Source organism: Recurvomyces mirabilis (genome assembly GCF_035927965.1).
Source record: "Recurvomyces mirabilis strain CCFEE 5264 chromosome Unknown scaffold_6, whole genome shotgun sequence".
Taxonomy (NCBI): domain Eukaryota; kingdom Fungi; phylum Ascomycota; class Dothideomycetes; order Mycosphaerellales; family Teratosphaeriaceae; genus Recurvomyces; species Recurvomyces mirabilis.
Window position 1 is genome coordinate 343,221 of NW_027041940.1, and position 19,540 is coordinate 362,760.

Sequence of the window (19,540 nt, forward strand, 5' to 3'; positions counted from 1 at the left end):
AATGGCCTGCTTGGACCTTTGTGAAACAGCATAGTACAGCATAGCATGGTATAGCGTAGGAATATTCCGATATCATAACTTAGCCCCCGTCTTCCTCTTAACCAACTTCTCCACAGCATCAACACCCGCCTGCGCAACCTCCGCATCCTGCGCCGGCGTCCCGGTACTGACCCCAATAGCCCCCACCACCACCCCATCAACCATAATCGGGATCCCACCCCCAATCAACATGAACCTCCCTCCATTAGAATTATGAATCCCGTACGCCGGCCCACCAGGCAAGAAATTCTTATTCGAGTAATTCGATGTCGGTGCGCGATGGCCAGCAGCCGTAAAGGCTTTATCGATGGAGATTGGGACGGAGGTGAGTTTAGCGTTGGGCATGCGTGTGAAGTGGAGGAGTTGAAGGGTGCTGTCTACTAGGGCTATGTTGAAGTCTGCATACATCTCATCAGTACGACGACCCTCCTGTCAGGTAGTCGTTCTCCTTTTCAGGACATACCAATGCCCATCTGCCTTGCCTTCTCCTCCGCTGCTGCTGCCGCGACTTTCGCGGCTTCGAGCGAGAGGCATGGTAATTGTCGCGTGCCTGCCATATTTGCGAGACCAGTGACCAATGCAGAAGGTGCGAATGGATGAGAACGGATTGTAAGAACTAGACCTTCAACAATCTACATACCGCAGATGCGGCGTCTTACTGTACTCGAAGCTCAAAACAGTGACCTCACACTCAAAGCTGCACGATCGACCTTGGTCGGCAGGAGCGGAAATGGCGGAGAAAGTGAATGCATAAAAGAAGCCCATGCATAAAGTAGTTATGCTATGTGAGCGTGCCTGCCTGCCTGCCTTTCTCTACCCCTTTTGCCTCGATGAGCACAACAACTACTATACAGACCATGCAACGTGCCTGTACTGTACAAAATTCGCATTCATTTGCCCGTACGCTCTTCCTGGCATGAACAGATAGCGCCTTCGTCCTCTATGTGACATTTCCAATCCTGCCTCATCCTGGAGGGGGAGCGCTTGTGTTGCGCTTGCAGAGTTCACTCGCTGGTATTCGTTGACATATGAAAAGCGCGTACAACCTCATTGCATGTCGCCAGTGACAGTATGTCGACTGCGACTTCGCTCTTCCGTCGCTCAAGTCAGTGTGAGCATGTCCTTTCACGGACTAGTCGTCCCGTATGCTCCAGGCAGAAGCTCCGTTGCAGATGAGATGGAGCAGTCATACTGCGCGAGCGTAACTCCAGAAACGACGGCGTATGGAACTACCTGCGTGAGGAACAGTTGCTTAGACGATTCAGCTTCATGGTGTAGCTGAAAATCGTGAACATCATCGTGTTCATGTAGTCGGTGTCCGAGAGACAGGTGTTTTACCACTTCAGAGCTCACCATCGTCCGAATCCATGGCGGCTTCGACCTTTACACCAGGCGTAGACAATGCTCCATGCTGGTCCTCCTGCTTCCTCGCCGCATCGTTGGACTCGTACGTGAGCACTTGACCATTCAGCTTCGCATCCAGCTGGCCAAACATCGCATTGTCTAGACCCGGCATAGACGCTCTATGTCTCTTGAACGGACTGGCAATGGCATCTGCTGTACCATTCGTGACTTTTGACGACATCCCCTCAGGTGGTGGTGTACCCGCATTCGCTGAGGTCGAGTTCGCTGATTGAGGTGTGCCTCCTGGAGAGTCCTCGGCCTTGATATGCGGTGACTTGCGGGTAGCTGCAGATTCGCCGAGTGGCTCTGCTGAGTGCTGGCGTTTCAGCTGCTCACGGTCAGTATGAGCGTTTCTCGCCCATTCGGTGTCTAGACATACCTTAATCTTCTGCACACCCTCTGCCACCTCGTCCTGCCGCCTCGCATCCTCGGGTGACAGCAATTTCCCATTTTCATCCTTAATGTCAGTGTCGTTGTCGCCATCCCGCAGATGTTCCGCATCATCATCCTCCTGGTCACTGTCCATGGCATCAGCATCCTTGTCCTTGCCTTTCCGCTTGGCGTTACCATCACGGTAGCCAGAAAATCCCACGGTTCCCTTCGACTTGAGTGGTCCCAGGCTGGAGAAGTCTGGTCCGGAGACTTTGCGCTTGGCTACGCTATGTGGAGCCTTCTGCGCATCGTCGCTGTGTAAGATGTTCATCTTCTGAAGCTGCTTCTCACCACGGTAAAAGAATGTAAAGACAGCATACGGGGCCTCCGGTGGGTCTAGTCCTGTCACAGTTTGCGTACTGATCGACTTCGGATCCAGAGTCTTTGGCTTGGCGAAACTCGTAGTATGATCGATATCGCCGTCACCAGTCTCGTTGTTACCATTCTGGTCGGCGCCATCTTCATCCTCGTGCACATCGAACTGCGGGGAGTACTCGCCACGCTTGATCTCTCCACTGGCGAGCACTCTGAATAATGCCACCTTGATCTGGCCCGCGGCTTCGGCTTGCGGCGGCTCGTCGTCTGAGTCTGAATCTGACGAGAAGAGGCCGCTCTCGTCTTGCATATCCTCGACGGGAGAGGTGGGCTCGCCTCCATAACGCAGCACACCATTCCTGTCCAGACGCTTGACTTTGCTCTTCTCTTCCTCCTCGTCACTAGAGTCCATCGCCTGCTCCCTCTTCTTCTTCTTCTGCTTCTTCTCCAGCCGCCTCTGCCTCCGCTCAACCCTCTCAGCCCTGTCCTTCGAGCCCTCCAGATCGAGACCATTCAGCCACCGCTCGAGCCCCACCTCCCGGAAGATGAACTCTCGCTCTGCCAGACCGCCGCCTTCCGAGTCTGGGACACTGACCCATCTCGAATTGACCCAAGTCTCTTCACCGCGCCGTAGCAGCGTCGCAACCTCTTCCTTGATACGCCCGTCGAAGTAGATGTACGCAGCTATTGTCTCGTTGGGGTTCGATGTGCGTGAGATGTATGGCGGCACTGAGCCGATGTAAGCACCTCGTTCTTGACTCGTGCCTGGCAGGCTAGCGACCGTGCGGGGTTGTGGGTATGGGTCCTGCTCGGTGGGCTTGGGTGTGCTGTACGGGACATTCAGACCTGGTGTGAGAAGAGTGATGGAGATGGCGAAGGTGGACTGTTCTGGTTTGCCGGTCAGAGAGTCGGTGGGGACCTTGGCGGGCGGGACGGGGATGTAGGAGGAGATTCGTGACGCTCGTGACTGCTTTTGGATGGAGTGTTCTGCCAGTGGACCGTCCGGCGTGTGGATGCTGACCGCAAGGCCTTTGAAGCAAGGCATCTTGCGGTCTCAAGCGAGTGTGTCGTTGTCAAGGGGTGGGCCTTCAAGCTTGAGGTTTTGATAAAAGGTGGAATGCCAGCTGCCGAGACTCAAGGCGGTGGAAGGTCAAGATCGGTAGTGACAGCTTCAGCAGCACGGGCAGGGCGTCTAGTAATGCTGGTTGATGCGAAGTGATAGTACAACAGACTGAAGTCGGCAGTGTGTGCAGCGTGTGTCAATCTGGTGTTATATTATGTTATGTTATGAGTACGCGCAACAATATTTCGACGTCACTCGTGTATGGCCTGGCGATCCAACCTCGCACGCGCTTCAGCTTGGAATCTGGAACTCGACCCATCACGTGCGTGCCGCTTCACGAGTCAGGGTCCATACATTCGACTGCGTACTCTCTTCGACTTCTTCTTCCCTCCTGGTCTCTTGCCGTTATTTTTGGTGACTCAACGAGTATATGTCTATTGCAGGCATAAAGCTCGTCATTATATGAATTACTTACTGCTGTAAGCACGCCGGCCTCCGTATCACAGAAATACAGCGAGTGAGATGAACTACCTCAGAAGTAGGCTGCTTGTCAAGGCCTGAGTTGTTCCTGGATTGCTCATGTTTATGCATAACTCATCACTCTAGTGCAAGGGGTATCTCGAATATGACAAACCCAGAACGCTGTCGCCATGCCATGGAGTCTGCGTCGCGCAGCCAGCAAGCGCATATCATCAGTAAAGCAACATGCCCGATCTAGACCGCTTGCCCGCCAGCACCTCCCTCACCGTCCTTGCCGTCCCTCTTCTTGCGTTTCAAGTCGTCTTTGGTCGACTTGGGGTCGGCCTGCACCTTCTCGAATACGAGGCGACCTGTGTCTCGTTAGCCATGAAACAGCTTGTCTATCAGCAACGAACTCACCATACTCGTCACCGCCGGAGTGGACCGGATGATCGCAATTCAGGAGCCCGCAATCTTTGGGATGCTTGCGCACCGCCTCGTAATCACTGAGCTCACGCTCCGGCCGGCGAGCCTGTATGTTTGCCCGCGCGCCTGCTTCGGCAGCCTGGTGAAGACGCTCGTTGTAGTCCGCGAGTAGATCTGAGCCACTCTCGAGACGACGAGTACCATCAGTATGAGTGGCAATATGAACGTCACGACCGTAGTCGTATGTCACGCGGTAGCCCAGCTCGATGAAGCGAGCGGCTTCGCGTCGATGGTGAAGGTTGTTGTCGTATCGCGGAATGCGGACTCGAAGACGGATCTGGGTATAGTCGACCTGTCGACTCGGGTCCTCGCCGCCTGGCATGTTGGAATATCCTTCGTAAGCTTAAGGTCTGTTGTATACATGCTGAGATGCGGACTATCAGTAGATGATCAGCGCCTCCTGTTCGTAGAGGGTATGCTTACGAATTTGTACTGTGGGTATCAAGGCACTGTCTCTAGATGCTTGATATGTGTAGAAGCTGACTGGTCCTTGAGATGTATCCTGTTGTGAGGGCTGCTGTATCAAGCTGTTGGTTCTTGCGAAGCTGTGACATATAAGTACTGGAGCAAGACATGCATAGCGCCAGGCTAGCGCAGAAAACAATGAATGGAGGAAGAGGGTGTTGATCTTGGCGAAACAGACTCCATCCACCTACGCTCACTCACTAGAATAACGCGAATGATCGGATTCTCATGAATGCGGCTATAAAGATGGATTCCATGAGCCTACCGGTCCATAGGTGCTGTCCGGATGCAGCAGGCACAATAATCGGCAGAAAGAATGTCTCATTCATGTTGGCCAGGACCCAGTTTGCCGGACAAATAGTTTCAACCAGGAAGCGAAGGAATCTACGGGGAGCTCAATAGCGGTGTCGTATCGTTATGTCTCATGAGATAAAGGTGTTGATGGGGGTTGCCCATCGGTGTTTTGGTAGCAAGCTTGGTGGAGATGAATGTGCTGATTTGGAACATGTGCAGCGACGTCGAGGCTAGTCCCTGGAAACACATACGAGGCCAGACCGTACGACTGATCTTGATGCCATTGGTCGTCTTGGTAGCTGGAACACTTGTTGTCCACGTATGCTCGGTCAAGATCGACTCAAAGGCACTGGTAAATTCTTCTTAGTGAGACCGAACTCGACCTACTAACATTGTGCATGTCCTCATGGCTATTGGCAGCCGATGCAGGTGTTATAATCGTAGGGACTGAGCCGGTGTCATAACCAGGAGATCGTTTCTTCTTGGCATCATTCATGAACTCAGGCTAATTGCAAAGTAGTCTCCTGTGGTTGAAATTCTTCTTCCAGATGCAGTTGCATTCCGGACTCAGTCTACACCCTGATGCTGGTGACCTTGACGATGCAGCGGCCACGTACATTTCGTGGAAGGGCGGAGATATCTCTACAAGCCCAGACTGGTACGTAAAATATGCACTCAAAGGCAGTAGATAGAGGCATGGAGTGAGGTGAAGCTAAGTCAGCAGTGACGAAGACGGACCGGCCTGTGCACCTGACGTCAACCTACCCACTATTATTGCCCCTCCAAAGCAGAGCCATTATTCTTTCGATAGACTACCACCAGCTACAAAAGCATATCATTTGAGCCTCACCCAACTCACAAGACATATCCTCCAACTCAACAAAATGTACGCCCTGTACTCCCATAATTCTCAAACCATCCACCACCACTAACAATCTCTCAGCAACCCAGCCCATCACACCCACCCCCCTCAACCAAACCACCCACCGCAATCATGTCCGCACCCAACCAAGGTCGCCAGTCACCCGACCCAGAGCGCCAGAGCGGAGCCCAGGCGGGCGCCACAGCGACCAATGTCAACAACCAAGGCCAAGCCAAGAGCGAGACCGCTCCGGCCGAGGAGAGCAAGAACACTTTGAGCAACTTGGAGTCCAACCCCAAGGGACCCATGGATAAGGCTGCGGAGGAGAAGACGTCTAAGACTGTGCAGTAGATGTGTGCACTGTGTGGGAAATGACGCGAGGCGTGAGGATGGGCTACGATGAGACCTCCTACAATTTGGGAGGAATCGGGCCGAGAGGTGGTGATGATGTGAGAGGCTTGTTGATGATACACTCGAGTGGATGGATGGGTATATATAGGTCGGTTCAGTGGGTATATACATGAAGACGAAATGAACGCTGAGCACGGCACATGTGTAGCAGAGCATCGTCACGAACGCGGGTCCTTGTATACATTCTTACCGGCGCGGCGTCTAGGTGAGTCGAGATCGTAGTGCCGGTCGCGTGCCACACTCGGACACAAGTGATGTGCGAGGCGGCTTCTCGTGTCTACCATTGCCTCCAAGAGCTGGTAGTCCTGCCTTTTCCCTCGACGGAGACCGGATCGAGCTCAGGCAGTGGTCTGGCGTGCGTGATCTAGAATGTGGTATGATCAATCCATAGTTCGAACGCTGATATTTCTGTCTTTCTCTTCTCTCAACCCAGACCTCTCCCTCTCCCTCTCGTACTACTCGCAGCACCTCTCCCGATCCCGCTACCTCTCGAACTCGGCCCAGTCGTACCTCTACCTCGCCCAGTCTGTCCACCAACACCGACATATCCTCTCGCACTCGTACTCGCCCCTCTCGTCCCCCTACTTCTCCCACCCCTCGTACCAGCCGAAACAGCAGGCGCAGCAGCTCTCCTCGCCTCGTCCTCCTCCGCCCTCCTCAAACCTTCTTCTCGCCGTCTCTGCTCCTCGATGCCTCTTCTCTCGGTCTCCTCCCGCCTTCGAACTTCCTCACCTTCCATCTCTTCTAGATCTCTGCTCGCACCTTGCCAGTTCGGGTTCAGGATCAATCGTTGATTATACTCTGTCTGGCTCAAGATCCTCGTCCACGTTCCCAGAAGCGTACTGGCGTTCTCGACCGTCTGTTGAACGGTACCCATGTTCTGCCGCGACTTCTCCAGAGAGCTTGTGACGGAGGTTATGATGCTATTTATCTCTTGCAAGCGGCCTAGTTCAGATTGTAATCGTGCTTCGCGAGACGAGTCCGTATCGTTTTTGTTGTGCCCTTGTTTCTGTGCAGAAGGGTTGTTGGATGACGGTGTGTGTTTCTGCGTTGTCGCACCGCTCTCTGGACTCGCAAATACGTCTTCGTCGACATGGTCGTCCAGAGATAGTTGTCCCAGGTCGCGAGTATCTGTCGGCTTGGATCGTGACATAGTGGTCGCGTATGCCGTTTGAGACGGGTTTAATAGCGTGTATGACGTGTCAATTGGTCTGATCTGCTGCTGGCCGCGACATGGAGGCCGTTCTTGTTTACTTCTTGTCTTCTCAGGGCGCGTGTGGAAACGCCATGTTTTGGGCGCTGGAGTGTCTAAACTATAGTAAAGCTCACGCCTCCCCACATTGCGCCCAGCCACATCTCCGTCCCTCAGCATCTCTCCCTTGCTACAACTTTACCTACATCATCGACCATACAAATTGCATTTGATACTGCATAATAGAGCTGCATAAAATCGACCACGAACATAATACTCTGGACACGCGACAATAGCCTACAGTGCGTAGTTATCAGACGGCAGGCCTCGGTGTGCCATCTCGGACGACACCTCTTTCGAGAGGCAGCAGGACAGGATTTGCGATATAATAACGGGGCAGATTGCAGGAGAACATATTGTTTGGGTAGCGAGTGTAGCTTGACTGGGAAGATCACGAGACGCTCGCCCAACGTCACTACACGCCAGTCAGCCCACGATGCCTTCCACTCCCCCTCCGCCAACGCGCATTAGAACTCCGCCTGCACCATTACATGGCGACAATTATGAGCCATATTCACCACGCCGTTCCACACGACGCACTGCGCAAAGCAATCCATACAGCTCCTTCAACACCGATCGCTCTCCACGAACAAACGGACTCCGGCATACCACCCCACCACCAACCGTGAAGAAAACGAGATTCGCGCGACACAACACCCAACTCTCTTCACCACCTTCATCGTCCGCTTCACCTGCCCAAACACGGCTAGCGGGGCACAACAATCACAAGACCCCTAAGAAGCTATTGTCTGGCAGAGCCTCACACGGAGCGAATAACTCCGACTCTGACCACGCCGGACCTTCTTCCTCACTTGCACCTCACACTCTCGACCCCGTGACAATGCTTCCCACACCATCAAGAACGCCTCGCAAGCGCAACATCACCGCCATGAACTCGTCGGCACGCATACTCAACTTTGAACCACAAGATCCGAACGATGTCATGCCTGCTTCGCGCAAAATCAAGAAGCACGGTCGCTTCAACTCAATGAACGCGTTTGATTTGTTCGACGAGGATCGTCCGCAGCGCAGTTCCGCGATTGCAATCTTCACAGACACAAATGCACGTGTGCCGGAGCTGGACGAGACTGAAGATAATCCTTTTGTTGGACCCAAATCAATCACCACTCGACCCCAACGCAGCAGCAGAAGAGCCAGAACCGCAGAAGTCGACGCAATGGAGGAGGCAGCGCGTAATGATGAGGGTGTGATCTATGTCTTGTAAGTGCCACCATGTGAGAGGTCGTACCCCTGAGATACGCTAACGGATGTGACCTTAGCCGTGGCAAGAAGATGTTCCGACGCTTCTCAGACCCCGAGACCGACCGCTCATCTTCACCTGCAACCGATCTGGGTGAAGCATCTGAGCAGCGCACTCTTCGACGTCAGGCTGGCGCTGCCGCCCAGAGACCATTGACCCGGAGCTCGATCAAGCCGCGTCTGCTCTTTCCGAACGAAGATGAGATTCGTGCGCGCGAGCAATCCGCTGATGAAGTCGACGAGGAAGCAATGACCGATATCGAAATGAGCGACTCACACGACCATGTACAAAACAGACCTGTGGGGCAGACCCCGACGCGAGGCCGCTTCGGTGGCAAACCCGCTACGCCACCGACTACTGGACGTGCGACCCGTTTATCGAATATGAAGGGTTCACCTACCATTCCGACCCCGATTCTGGAGGAAGACGAGCCCGAGCCGATGTCTGTGGGCACGGATGATTCTTTTGGTGGTAGTGCTGGGCCGAGAAAGGGTAGGAAGAGTCCCTTTGATTCTTGGCAGAGGACGAAGGCGGGTGGGCGGAAACGGGCTGGTGAGCCCAGTGAGGAGGCGGTCATTGGGAAGAGGACGAGGAGTGCGGCTATTGGGAGCCCAGCTTGAGGAATCAGGAGAAGGCTGGCATGCAGGAGTCGAACGGTATGTATGGGTCTAGGAGTGAGCTCAGGCGTGCTTCGTCAGAGACTTTTTGACGAGTGCGGACAGCACCTTGCGGTCTGGATTCGAAGGTGGGTGAACATCCTCACCGTTGCTACTGCTAGGTATGCAGATCAAAACATGGCTGCACACGAGTAGCATTACCTCTGTCGATTCCAATTTGGATTTGCGGCTGATGGTCAGGATACTAAACAGAGCGCTTGCATCACATTTATATAATGTTGGTTGGGATTCGAGGCTTCTAGCATTGCGAAAGGGGCTTGGGTGCGCATGGACAAGCGAGGACAATGAAGCAGAGATACCCGGTTCTTGTAGCAGTAGTATCATGATTCGATCGTATTCTGGGTATGCGCGAAGCAGTGCGTGCAATTTCATGATGATCATATCACCGCGTTCACAGTCTCAGATCTAGGTCTTCGTAACATCCGTTGCATTTCGCGCGCTACTCGCGCGTGAAAGCCGTGTCCGTTGAGGCGCTCCGCAGCAGTGAGATCTCACTTGGGGCGATAATATTATCGTCCTATCGTCACGGCCAAGACGTTCGATCGGTAGCATGTGAAATGGGATGTCCTACCAAGAAGAGTAAGAGACCCTAGAATGTTTGAGGCTTCGGCCATAATGTTACGACCGACGTGGTGAGGCATATGGCTCTCGGAAGCAGTGCTCTGGAACATTCGGAAAGCCCATTGCTTCTGTCCTGCCTATGTTGCCGACACAGACTGGCTTTACATCCCTGACGACAGCTCACGAGAACGCGCTGGTCTCGATGTGTAAGCTGAACGATGATATCAGCACGCATCGTGCAAACCGTTCTGTCACCTCAAACGCCTTTCCCGAACTGAACCTCGGTAGCGCCAGTGTTGAGCAAAACGAATAGACCCTCCTGTCGCAAACTTGAATCTGAGCTCGAACCCACCCCCTTTCCCCATCAGCCAAACCACCATTTCTTCATCACAACAGCAAAATGGAACCCCGCTTACAGTATACCCAGTATACCGTCAGCAGGTCAGGAAAATCGACGCTCGACCACCAGAGGCCCTTTCGAGCATGAGGAAGCTATTCATGAGCTTTTCGCCTTGGTGCGCCTTCATACTCGTTTCTTAGACTTTCTGTCCTCGACGTGATAGCTTGAGCATCGATAATGTAATATATTGCTTTGGTATGGATTTCCGGGGTCGCGCCGGTGGCTGTGCATTTGGTAGCCTGGCTTCGTGGGCAGAGACGGTGTGAAGTGACGTCGGTTCGCTTGACCTATCCATTGCGGCCTGAGGGGTATGATCGTGGTACAGCTTTCGTTGGTATGGTGTTGATTGGAGCAGTGGCATGTGAGGGGGGCGTCGACTTGATCAGGCACACCATTACTTGTAGACGTCGTGAGTACATGATGCTCAGCCATCCTCACGCTCATCTTCCACGGCTTTGTCAATTCTCCGCATCATTTCCTCACTACCCTCATCCTCCACGAATTCATCTCTAACCTCATCCTCCTGTTCCATCCCACGCCCACCCAACTCAACACCCAGTTCCTCCAGAAACTCCTCCGCCTTCCTCTTCCCCCTCTGCTTCTGAATCTCCAACCTCCTCGCCTCCAGAACCTTCTTCCTCTCATGAACCTTCTTCGTCCTCTCCTCTCTCCTCCTCTCCGTCTCCGCCCTCTCCCTTTCCAGATTCTCCATCTGCCGTTTCCTCTCCCCAGCATCATCACTAAACTGAAAAAACCCCGTGCCTTTCGTTCTGATCTCCCAATTAGCATCAAAGTGCGTTTCAGGTGGCGGCGTGAGACTCGTATCTCTTTTTCGAGCGAGAGCTTCCATTTTTGCTGCGATGGGCTCATCGGGATCGAAGGCTTGATGCTGGATGGTGTCGCCGTAGATGATGTTTGATGGTGCAGATGGGCGGGCTGTGGAATGATCATCTGCTTCCTTCCCAAGGGCCTCCGCTCGCTTCATACGTTCGGCCAACGCTGCTTCGGCTGCTGTGCCTGTCCTGTTCCTACCAAGTTCGTCGACATATTCTACCATCTCTCCATCTCCATCATCATCGTCGTCGTCGTCTTCCTCAATTTCTTCATCTCCATCTCTGTTCTCGGCCCACTTCCTATCAAAATCTACAGCATACCTCTCATCCGCATCCTCGACATCACCTCTCTTCATAGCAGCATACAGCATCGCTTTCTCCTCCATCTTCCGCTTGCTGCGCTGCCATACTCCACTCTCCAACACTTCTCCATTGGTGGTGTGTTTCTGCTCGAAAGCTCCTCCCGCATCCGGATCGAGATCACATTTAGCTCGCTTGGCCGTATTGCGGTTGTGTGTGCTGAAGATGTCCTCTTTCTTTGCACGTGATCGTGGTCCAGATTTTGTGGTCGTGCCTGCCGCTTTGGTCGAAGATGAGTTTATAAGCGAGCTGAGTTGTGAGGTGAAGGAGAGGGTGGTGGAGGAGGAGATCTCCTTTCCGCCTGCTAACTTACGCGACTTTGACATGCCATACAGGCTAGGATCTTTGCTGCCTGACATGATGATGAGGTGCTGCAAAGTGGTGGACGTCCTTGTGTGAGGTGGTAGCCCTAACTTGAATCAAATTGACCCTGCAGCGGCCGCTAAATTGATTAAACCTTAACTTGGGATAACCCCGCCCCCACCTGACGTTCCTTCAATTTATGATTTTGTCCTAATCTCAATCCTCCTCTCAATTCACAAACAACTCTAGCAATCATGGCACAGCCTCAATCAATCTTCATAGCCGTCATCGGAGTCGGAGGCGTAGGGAAAGCCTTCGTCACCCAAGTCCAACACCTGCAACCCCGCCTCCGCAAAGCCAACCCACCACTCGACCTCCGACTCATCCTCGTCCGAAGAAGCAAACAGCAGATCTCAAGCCCTAAATATGACAATCTTGACCTATCAAAAGTCCTTGACGAGCTATCAAGCTCGAAAGACTCTTTACCACCACTCAAGGAAAGTCTCGAGTACCTGACAAAAGCACCCGGTCGAGCAGTCCTGGTAGACAATACATCCGACCCTGAACTCGCCTCCACATACCCAGACATGCTTGCAAAGGGCATCTCGATAGTGACTCCCAACAAGAAAGCCTTCTCAGATGACCTCTCCCTTTGGCAGAAGATCTTCTCCTCAGCAGCCAATGGCACTGGCTCACCAAAGTCTGGATATGTCTTCCATGAATCCACCGTAGGAGCTGGTCTACCCGTTCTGAGTACACTGAAAGAACTCGTCGAGACGGGAGACGAGGTGATGAAGATCGAGGGCGTCTTCTCAGGAACAATGTCCTTCCTCTTCAACTCCTTCATGCCCGTCGGAGGCGGAGGAGGGAAGTTCAGTGCAGAGGTCAAGAAGGCGAAGGAGTTGGGGTATACGGAGCCGGATCCCCGGGATGATCTAAATGGTCTTGACGTGGCGAGGAAACTTACGATCTTGGCACGATTGGCGGGGTTGGAGGTGCAGAGTCCGACGGCATTCCTTGTGGAGAGTCTGATACCTAAAGAGCTGGAGTCTTGTTCTTCTGGCGACGAGTTTCTGGATAAGTTACCTGGTTTTGATGGGCAGATGGATGAGCTGAAGAGTTCCGCTGCGAAAGAAGGGAAAGTGGTGAGGTTCGTGGGGAGTATTGATGTGCCGTCTAAAGCTGTGAAGGTTGGGCTTGAGAAATTCGACGCTAGTCATCCTATTGCTGCGCTGAAGGGCAGCGACAATATCATCAACTTTTATACAAAGAGGTATGGGTCGAATCCGTTGATCATACAGGGGGCGGGCGCTGGAGCGGATGTTACGGCTATGGGTGTCACAGGGGATTTGTTGAAGGTTGCTGCGTTGTTGAGGCAGAATTGATTGGACACTACCAAGTGCTGGAAGTCTAGAATATCGTACAATCATATCCTGGCACATAGGTATCGTTCAACCATCGTCACATTCGACCATTCGCCTCACAAATTCGCATACGACCAGCCGTCGTCCGGGCATTGCAAGGTCGCTATCCTGGACACTCGAGACCGTGACAAACTTTCTTACAGACTCGATCAAGGTCCAAAACATACGAGGCATCAATGTCGAAGCCGGCGTTGCATGTACACTGTGGTTCAACCGGTCAGGGTCGCGAAGCATCATCTGGTTCGTGCCGATTGATGATGATAGAATTAGATGCGTCAACAGATGCGTCATCGATCGACGGTTCTTGAGAGTCGACGGTTTGCATTTCAACTGCCTCAATGTCGTCTCCCGATCTTTGCCGATTTTGCTGTCGTCCCGGTTGTCTCGACAGAATGATTGCGACAATGATGCTTGTCAGTGCTAATACTAGCGATAACGAGCCGATCAGAACGGAGTGGAGGTCTGATGTTGTGTCGTAATTACTCGGGCTCGTCGTCGAAGTTGCTGTTGGAGTGGATGCATGTTTCATTGATATCGAAACAGTGCTCAGACTCTCTGTGGCGGTGGTCATATTCTACGCTCAGCAATTTCCGTGATAAATCGCATTAAGTATGGTAGAATGAATGGATAGAATGGTAAGAATGACAACATTCCATCGCACTGGCGAAGGACAGTCATTGCGTATATATGCCACTCAGCGCGGCAAGCTATACCATGGGCAGCCAAGATAGCTCCACTAGGCGCAATCTTCGCGAGCGTCCAGGCACATGCAGTCTTGAGGCCGGAGCATGAGGTTCATTCAAGCCAGTGGCGCAGACCTCGCGTGCTGATTCGTCCCGAAGCAACGCACACACCGCTTTGTATGTCAGCCAAATACCTCGCTACTGCCCGCATCCCCAACTGGGAACCTGAAGACTGGGTAATTCCTAATCGCTGTCTGCACACTGTAAGAGATGCGCGAATGTCGCACCACGCTCACAAGGCTCGGGTCAGTCCTCATGCTTGAACTGGGAGAACTTTTTTGGTAGCCCTTCTCTCTCTTCCAACTATGGCCGATCTCATGCTTTGCGGATGGCTTGTCTTCCATTGGAATGCTATGACATGCCGGGCTGTACACTGATCCAGACTGCCTTTGTTACGTATCTGGAGGTCGATATGCCCATATGGACGGGAAAGCTCGATGGATAAACGGCTGCGTGTACAGCTGTCAACCAGTAATGTTGACCACCGAGGTGCAGATGGACTCGTTGCTAACCATTGGCGACATGGTTGACAAGATATGCTATTGATCGGAGCGTGCGAGAAATCAACAAAGTTCGATCACATGGCCGCGACCATCGGATGTATAATTCGTCCCGGTGCAAGGTGATAGAATGGAATCAACTCGACATCGCCACCTAATTTGCACGCTCTTGGAAGTTGTACAGACGCGCCCGACATGCTTACGTTGATCGTTCAGAGCATAGATCAGGCGTTGCTTCGATTGGCTGCCTGCCATGGTCGTATTGGCGTCTTGTAGTAGGGAGGCTTAGGTTGTTGTCTTTCGATCGTGAAAGTCATCGTTCACGTCGCATTCGCCATGGTCATGGTCCTCGTTGTTGTCGTCATAATCAACACATTCGATGCCGCTTGCTGTACAGATGATGGGTGGCGATGTGGCCAGGGCTGGCCCATCAGGTTCAAGTATTTGCAGCTCCTGAGCTTCAACGTCATGTTGATGGCCTCGACAGCATTTTTGCTTGACAGCATGTCGTGCTATGATGAGAGTGACGAGAATGCTGACGACAGCTAAAAGCAAGGATAGCGAACCGATCAGAACGCTGTGCAGATCCGAGGTCGCATCATAATTGCTGGAGCCGTTTTGTCCGGTGCCAATGGTTGTCCAATCAGTACATGTCGATGTCGGTGTCGATGCCGATGTGCGAGAGAGTCGTAGAGTGATCAAGGTTGTGGCCACGCCCTGAGTAGTGCTCGTTGGAAGAGACATAGCATCGAGGGCATAATTGGAGGTATTCGTAGGCCAACTTGTGGGACTTTCGTAGCAAAAGTGCGTGGTCGGACAGAATTAATCTAAGCAAGTGCCAGCCAGCCTGGGTTATATGATGTTGTCTTTATCGCAGGCCATCTTGCCTGACACGACGTGGACCGGCATCAGTAATCATAAGCAATATGTAATTCTCTGTTTCTGGATTCCAGTGCGCCGCATCGGCCAACTGTGGATAGCGGTCAAGTTCGCAAAAGTGCGAGTGTTGGGTGACAGGTGATGGTAATGTACTGACGCGGATCAGTACTCCGCAATCTCCATACGTCGTTTCTCACTAGGTGGCCAATCGCCGTCAGGAGAGATCGCGAGGCTGCGGCTGGTGCGGACCCGGAAGCTTTAGATCCGCTTACATCGAATCGTGTGGCATCGTCGAGAAGCGTCGTAGTGCTCCGAGACATAGGTCAGCACGGGATCGTTGGTGACCGGGGGCCACTTGTGCTGTGTTCGCACGACCTTCGCATCTTCACACAGTGGCTCAGTCAGGCACTGTCCCGAAGCATGCTAGTATTCGTAAGCTGAAGACTGACCGCTTGTGGGCAGAGCTCTGTCGGCAAGTTTCTCTCCCGCCGAATTAGAGGACAGCGGATTCGCAAACGCATCCGGATTACTACGTGCGCTCGCCGTCACACCACCCCGGGGAAGCTCCTTTGTAGTGGCCGAACATGCGATCTTCCAAGCACACGAAGCTCTCTGACCTTACACACTTACGCTTGCGCTGCGCGGCCGGCCTGAGTCAAGCACAACATGCACTTCCCTAATATTCTGCACTATCTATGCTATAATGACGGACGCTAAGGCCATTAGTAATCGATTGTGTTCTGCCAGAGTGTCTTGCTTAGCATAGCACAAGGAATTGCGAGCTCGAAGCGAGTTTGTGAGCATGTACTGAAACTACAAGTTTATGTTACAGGGTCGATCGCTAATTCAGATTGGGTAGCGATGCTTAAGATGAACGGTGCCGGCCCAGACGTCATTCGCCTGCGTGTTCCTGAGCTGTAGTGACGCATTTGAACGAAGTCCAGCCAGATGCAGTGGCTGTCGAATCTGACTCGACCGACGTTTCCGAGAGATTGATGTTTTGTGGCGGCGTATGTCCGAGCGGGAATGGGAGGCTACATCCAGTATGACAGGACTGTCTCAGCCCGACTCTCGATGTATTGGGAAGTGGCAGTTCTGCGGATCATGGTCTGGGTGCCTCTAATTTTGCGACTCGTGCTATACCTGGCTTTCCAGAGCTCTTTCATCTGCCTGTGGTCGAGGCCGTCAAGATTCTTTGATGTTAGCAAGAGGTAGAGCAACCAGCCGCTAACTTTGTAAGCCGTTTCCTACCACATCTCAACTTTGGTCATTGCCCATCGCCATGGAATGAGCCCGGATCGCATAGGAAACGCTTGAGCAACGAATCACCTGCAGGGCCCAGCCAACAAATAGGCCAAGTCAGATTTGCGTGATCCAATTCCAAGTTTCTTCTATCCAAGTGTCTCCAGTCTTCAAGTACCTACACCTCAATCTTAGCATGCCGGAAATACTTCATCCCCACCCAAGCCACCGTAATCCACACCCAAGCAACCACACCCGTGAGCACAATTAACGCCGGATAATACCCCACAATCGGCAACGTAGGATCGTCCTCCAGTTCCGGCGGCGCATAAGGAGTCTCGCCAACATCCCAAGCCCAGCTCCAGATCTCAAGACAAGAACCCATTCCTACGGTGAAAGTCAACCAGGTCACGAACAGGATAATCCAGCCCCAGTATTCGGTCTCGGTGTAGTCGTGTGGCGGAGGCGAGGCAGGGTAGAGGGAGCCGGTTGAGACTGTGCGGGAGAGAGGGGAGCGGGTTTTGGATTTCGATTTTGAGGGATTTGCCAAAGAAGTCTCAGACGGACTTGGGAAGTAGCTTGTTGCGGCTGACGATAGTGGTTTGGGTAGGCTGAGATGGGTCTGGTGGTTCACCGGCCGGTCGAAGGTGAGGACGTCGTCGTCGTCTGTGGTGGAAGCATAGCTAGCTTGGCTTGTGGGCGATTTGAGGTCCAGCGGGCTTAGTAGATCATTGCTGGATGATGCTGCGGAGACTTCTCGCTTGACCGGTACAGCAGTATGCTCGGTGAGAAGTGTCAACCGAGCAGCGGTCGCAGCTGACAGCTCCATGATACTTCCATCGCTACTACTTGGCGTGTTGTCGGACTCATAGCTGAATTGTCTTCGTAAGCTTGGAGTTGCAGATTTGGCGTGGTCTGAGGTTGGCGCAATTGGACCCGTGCTCTCAGTATCGTCTGGACCGTTGGCTATTCGATGTGGCTCCTGATTCTGCACCACCTGAGGTTGGTACGGCGACTGACCCAGCGGGCTCTTAGCCGACAAGCTGTTCTTCCGTTCCCGACCCTCAGACAGTATGCGCTTCGTGCCTAGCAGTGCCGTCTTTCGCAAGGAACTCTTACGCTTTCGTGTCTTGACCGGTCGCAAAGCGAACGCCATAGCACTCTCCTTTGTGGGCGAGGTGGGCGAGACGATCGGCGACTCATCGTCAATGCTCTTCCGGCTCTTGAAGCTTTTCGGGCTCTTTGGCGGTGCGACATCCTTCTCACGTGATGGAGGTCGCAGGTTGTCACTTGACGGTCGCAAGAAGTTGAAGCGCTGGAATAGACTGCCAGATATTGTTCGGCGATGCGTCCGCTGCGACGTGGCTGGAGAAGGACTGCTCGTGTCATCGCCATTCGAGGGAGAAGATGGCGCAGAAGGTGAGCTCCAAGGCAGTCTCATGTCTCCAGCTGGTGAAGTCGTGTCCGTAGTATTCCCGGCATGTCGCAATGCTCCAGAGAAGGTCTTGCGACGGCTGGTTGCATCACGGCGGTCGCCGCTGCCAGGCGTGGGTGGTCCATCTTCCATAGCCTGCTGGGAGAAGGCCCATTAGTGCATGAGTGGCTGTGCTTGCCTGAGGATGGTGTGTATTAAGGTGGAAGACCTGTATTACACGGCGTCATGGAATGAAAAGTGTGCTCAGCGTATGCTATGCCATAACCTCTGAAGAATGTTCATGTCGAAGCGGAGGTGGAGTTGCGGCGCAGGCGAAAGTGTCAAGAGCTTGGCGCGAGCTGACCAGCAAACATGCCATCAGACACGTTCGTCCGTCATCGCCTTCTTTTTTGTGCTACTTGCGCATGCACAGTGTTGCATCATCCACACAGCTTCGTCGACTCGTGCTACTCTTGAGATTCGACCGACGCCATCGATGACCACGCCAGCGGCTGTCTACATGTTGCGAGATACCCAGTAGCACCATGGGTCGTCATCCCTGGCTATGTGCACTACAACGTAGTCGTGCGACCAAGGTGTGGCATATCTATGGCTCCTGATGATGTCTCATCCCGGCTATCCTCCAGGCAAGACGTATCGCAGGTCTGTACAACCGGTCTACTCCAGCTCTTCTGCTACCGGCATGCCGAGAAGAGGAGTGAGCCACATGCTGGACCGGTCATATCTCCCTCACTGGTTCTTCTGTTGAAAGTAAGTACCATATCCTGGCATGCGCAGCCAAGATTGCTATGTCTCATGTTGGTCTCCTCTACCTGGCGCAGTAAAGTGTGCACTTACGCTCGTTCTGTCGACCATGCATCGTGTGACATGCTGAACCCATTCCTGCTCCAGAACGTCACCAAGCACCCGGGTCGATAGTGCTCTCGTTCTGATTCCGTATTTCTTTACATCATGAAGCAGCGCATCTCAACCGCTTACTGGTAAATCACCCAGCTTGTCTCCTGCCTATTGCCACAGCACACTTCCTGACTATCACCAAACCAGCTCAGCTCAAAGCTATAGCAGAATAGCTTCAACGAGACAATGGCAGTAATTCCACAAAGTAACCTCACCGCGGCCACGCCTGTGCTCACTTCTACCACGAACCAAGACAGCAATCACGATGCCATGTCAGACAACCACAGCATGATTGTTGGCTCTGTTGGACTATTACTTGCACTCGTCACGATCTTGGTAGGTGTACTCGAGGCTCGACGACGGTCACGACGACCGCAATCTTCGCAACACAATAGGCTGTCGAGATCGAGTACGCTACGCTCACCCCACCACTCGACGGCCACCAGTGAGTGCTATACTCAGGCGGGAAAAAAAATTGCTGACCTCCCGTTTGCTAGATAACGATCATATCGACCTACGGAAAGCGTTCAAGCATCAGCGCTC

General features: G+C 53.0%; 9 protein-coding genes across 9 annotated transcripts; 3 read left to right on the forward strand and 6 right to left on the reverse strand.

Moving 5' to 3' along the window:
* Nucleotides 1–72: 72 nt before the first annotated feature.
* On the reverse strand, nucleotides 73–596 carry LTS14_002914 (uncharacterized protein; the record flags this gene model as incomplete). Its single annotated transcript, XM_064835619.1, has 2 exons — nucleotides 73–437; nucleotides 503–596. The coding sequence occupies 2 exons, from the start codon at nucleotides 594–596 to the stop codon at nucleotides 73–75; spliced, it is 459 nt and encodes a 152-aa protein (XP_064696669.1).
* A 785-nt stretch (nucleotides 597–1,381) lies between these two features.
* On the reverse strand, nucleotides 1,382–3,235 carry LTS14_002915 (uncharacterized protein; the record flags this gene model as incomplete). Its single annotated transcript, XM_064835620.1, has 2 exons — nucleotides 1,382–1,771; nucleotides 1,823–3,235. 2 exons carry the CDS (start codon nucleotides 3,233–3,235, stop codon nucleotides 1,382–1,384), a joined length of 1,803 nt encoding a protein of 600 aa, XP_064696670.1.
* A 732-nt stretch (nucleotides 3,236–3,967) lies between these two features.
* Nucleotides 3,968–4,520, reverse strand: LTS14_002916 (uncharacterized protein; the record flags this gene model as incomplete). The annotated part of the gene is made up of 2 exons (XM_064835621.1): nucleotides 3,968–4,083; nucleotides 4,133–4,520. The coding sequence occupies 2 exons, from the start codon at nucleotides 4,518–4,520 to the stop codon at nucleotides 3,968–3,970; spliced, it is 504 nt and encodes a 167-aa protein (XP_064696671.1).
* A 1,431-nt stretch (nucleotides 4,521–5,951) lies between these two features.
* Nucleotides 5,952–6,170, forward strand: LTS14_002917 (uncharacterized protein; the record flags this gene model as incomplete). Its single annotated transcript, XM_064835622.1, has 1 exon — nucleotides 5,952–6,170. One exon carries the CDS (start codon nucleotides 5,952–5,954, stop codon nucleotides 6,168–6,170), a length of 219 nt encoding a protein of 72 aa, XP_064696672.1.
* Nucleotides 6,171–6,654: 484 nt separating this feature from the next.
* LTS14_002918 (uncharacterized protein) lies at nucleotides 6,655–7,383 on the reverse strand (the record flags this gene model as incomplete). The annotated part of the gene is made up of 1 exon (XM_064835623.1): nucleotides 6,655–7,383. The coding sequence occupies one exon, from the start codon at nucleotides 7,381–7,383 to the stop codon at nucleotides 6,655–6,657; it is 729 nt and encodes a 242-aa protein (XP_064696673.1).
* Nucleotides 7,384–7,918: 535 nt separating this feature from the next.
* LTS14_002919 (uncharacterized protein) lies at nucleotides 7,919–9,363 on the forward strand (the record flags this gene model as incomplete). The annotated part of the gene is made up of 2 exons (XM_064835624.1): nucleotides 7,919–8,703; nucleotides 8,763–9,363. 2 exons carry the CDS (start codon nucleotides 7,919–7,921, stop codon nucleotides 9,361–9,363), a joined length of 1,386 nt encoding a protein of 461 aa, XP_064696674.1.
* A 1,442-nt stretch (nucleotides 9,364–10,805) lies between these two features.
* On the reverse strand, nucleotides 10,806–11,933 carry LTS14_002920 (uncharacterized protein; the record flags this gene model as incomplete). The annotated part of the gene is made up of 2 exons (XM_064835625.1): nucleotides 10,806–11,794; nucleotides 11,888–11,933. 2 exons carry the CDS (start codon nucleotides 11,931–11,933, stop codon nucleotides 10,806–10,808), a joined length of 1,035 nt encoding a protein of 344 aa, XP_064696675.1.
* A 198-nt stretch (nucleotides 11,934–12,131) lies between these two features.
* On the forward strand, nucleotides 12,132–13,262 carry HOM6 (Homoserine dehydrogenase; the record flags this gene model as incomplete). Its single annotated transcript, XM_064835626.1, has 1 exon — nucleotides 12,132–13,262. One exon carries the CDS (start codon nucleotides 12,132–12,134, stop codon nucleotides 13,260–13,262), a length of 1,131 nt encoding a protein of 376 aa, XP_064696676.1.
* A 3,581-nt stretch (nucleotides 13,263–16,843) lies between these two features.
* LTS14_002922 (uncharacterized protein) lies at nucleotides 16,844–18,232 on the reverse strand (the record flags this gene model as incomplete). The annotated part of the gene is made up of 2 exons (XM_064835627.1): nucleotides 16,844–17,160; nucleotides 17,233–18,232. 2 exons carry the CDS (start codon nucleotides 18,230–18,232, stop codon nucleotides 16,844–16,846), a joined length of 1,317 nt encoding a protein of 438 aa, XP_064696677.1.
* Between the last annotated feature and the right edge of the window lie 1,308 nt (nucleotides 18,233–19,540).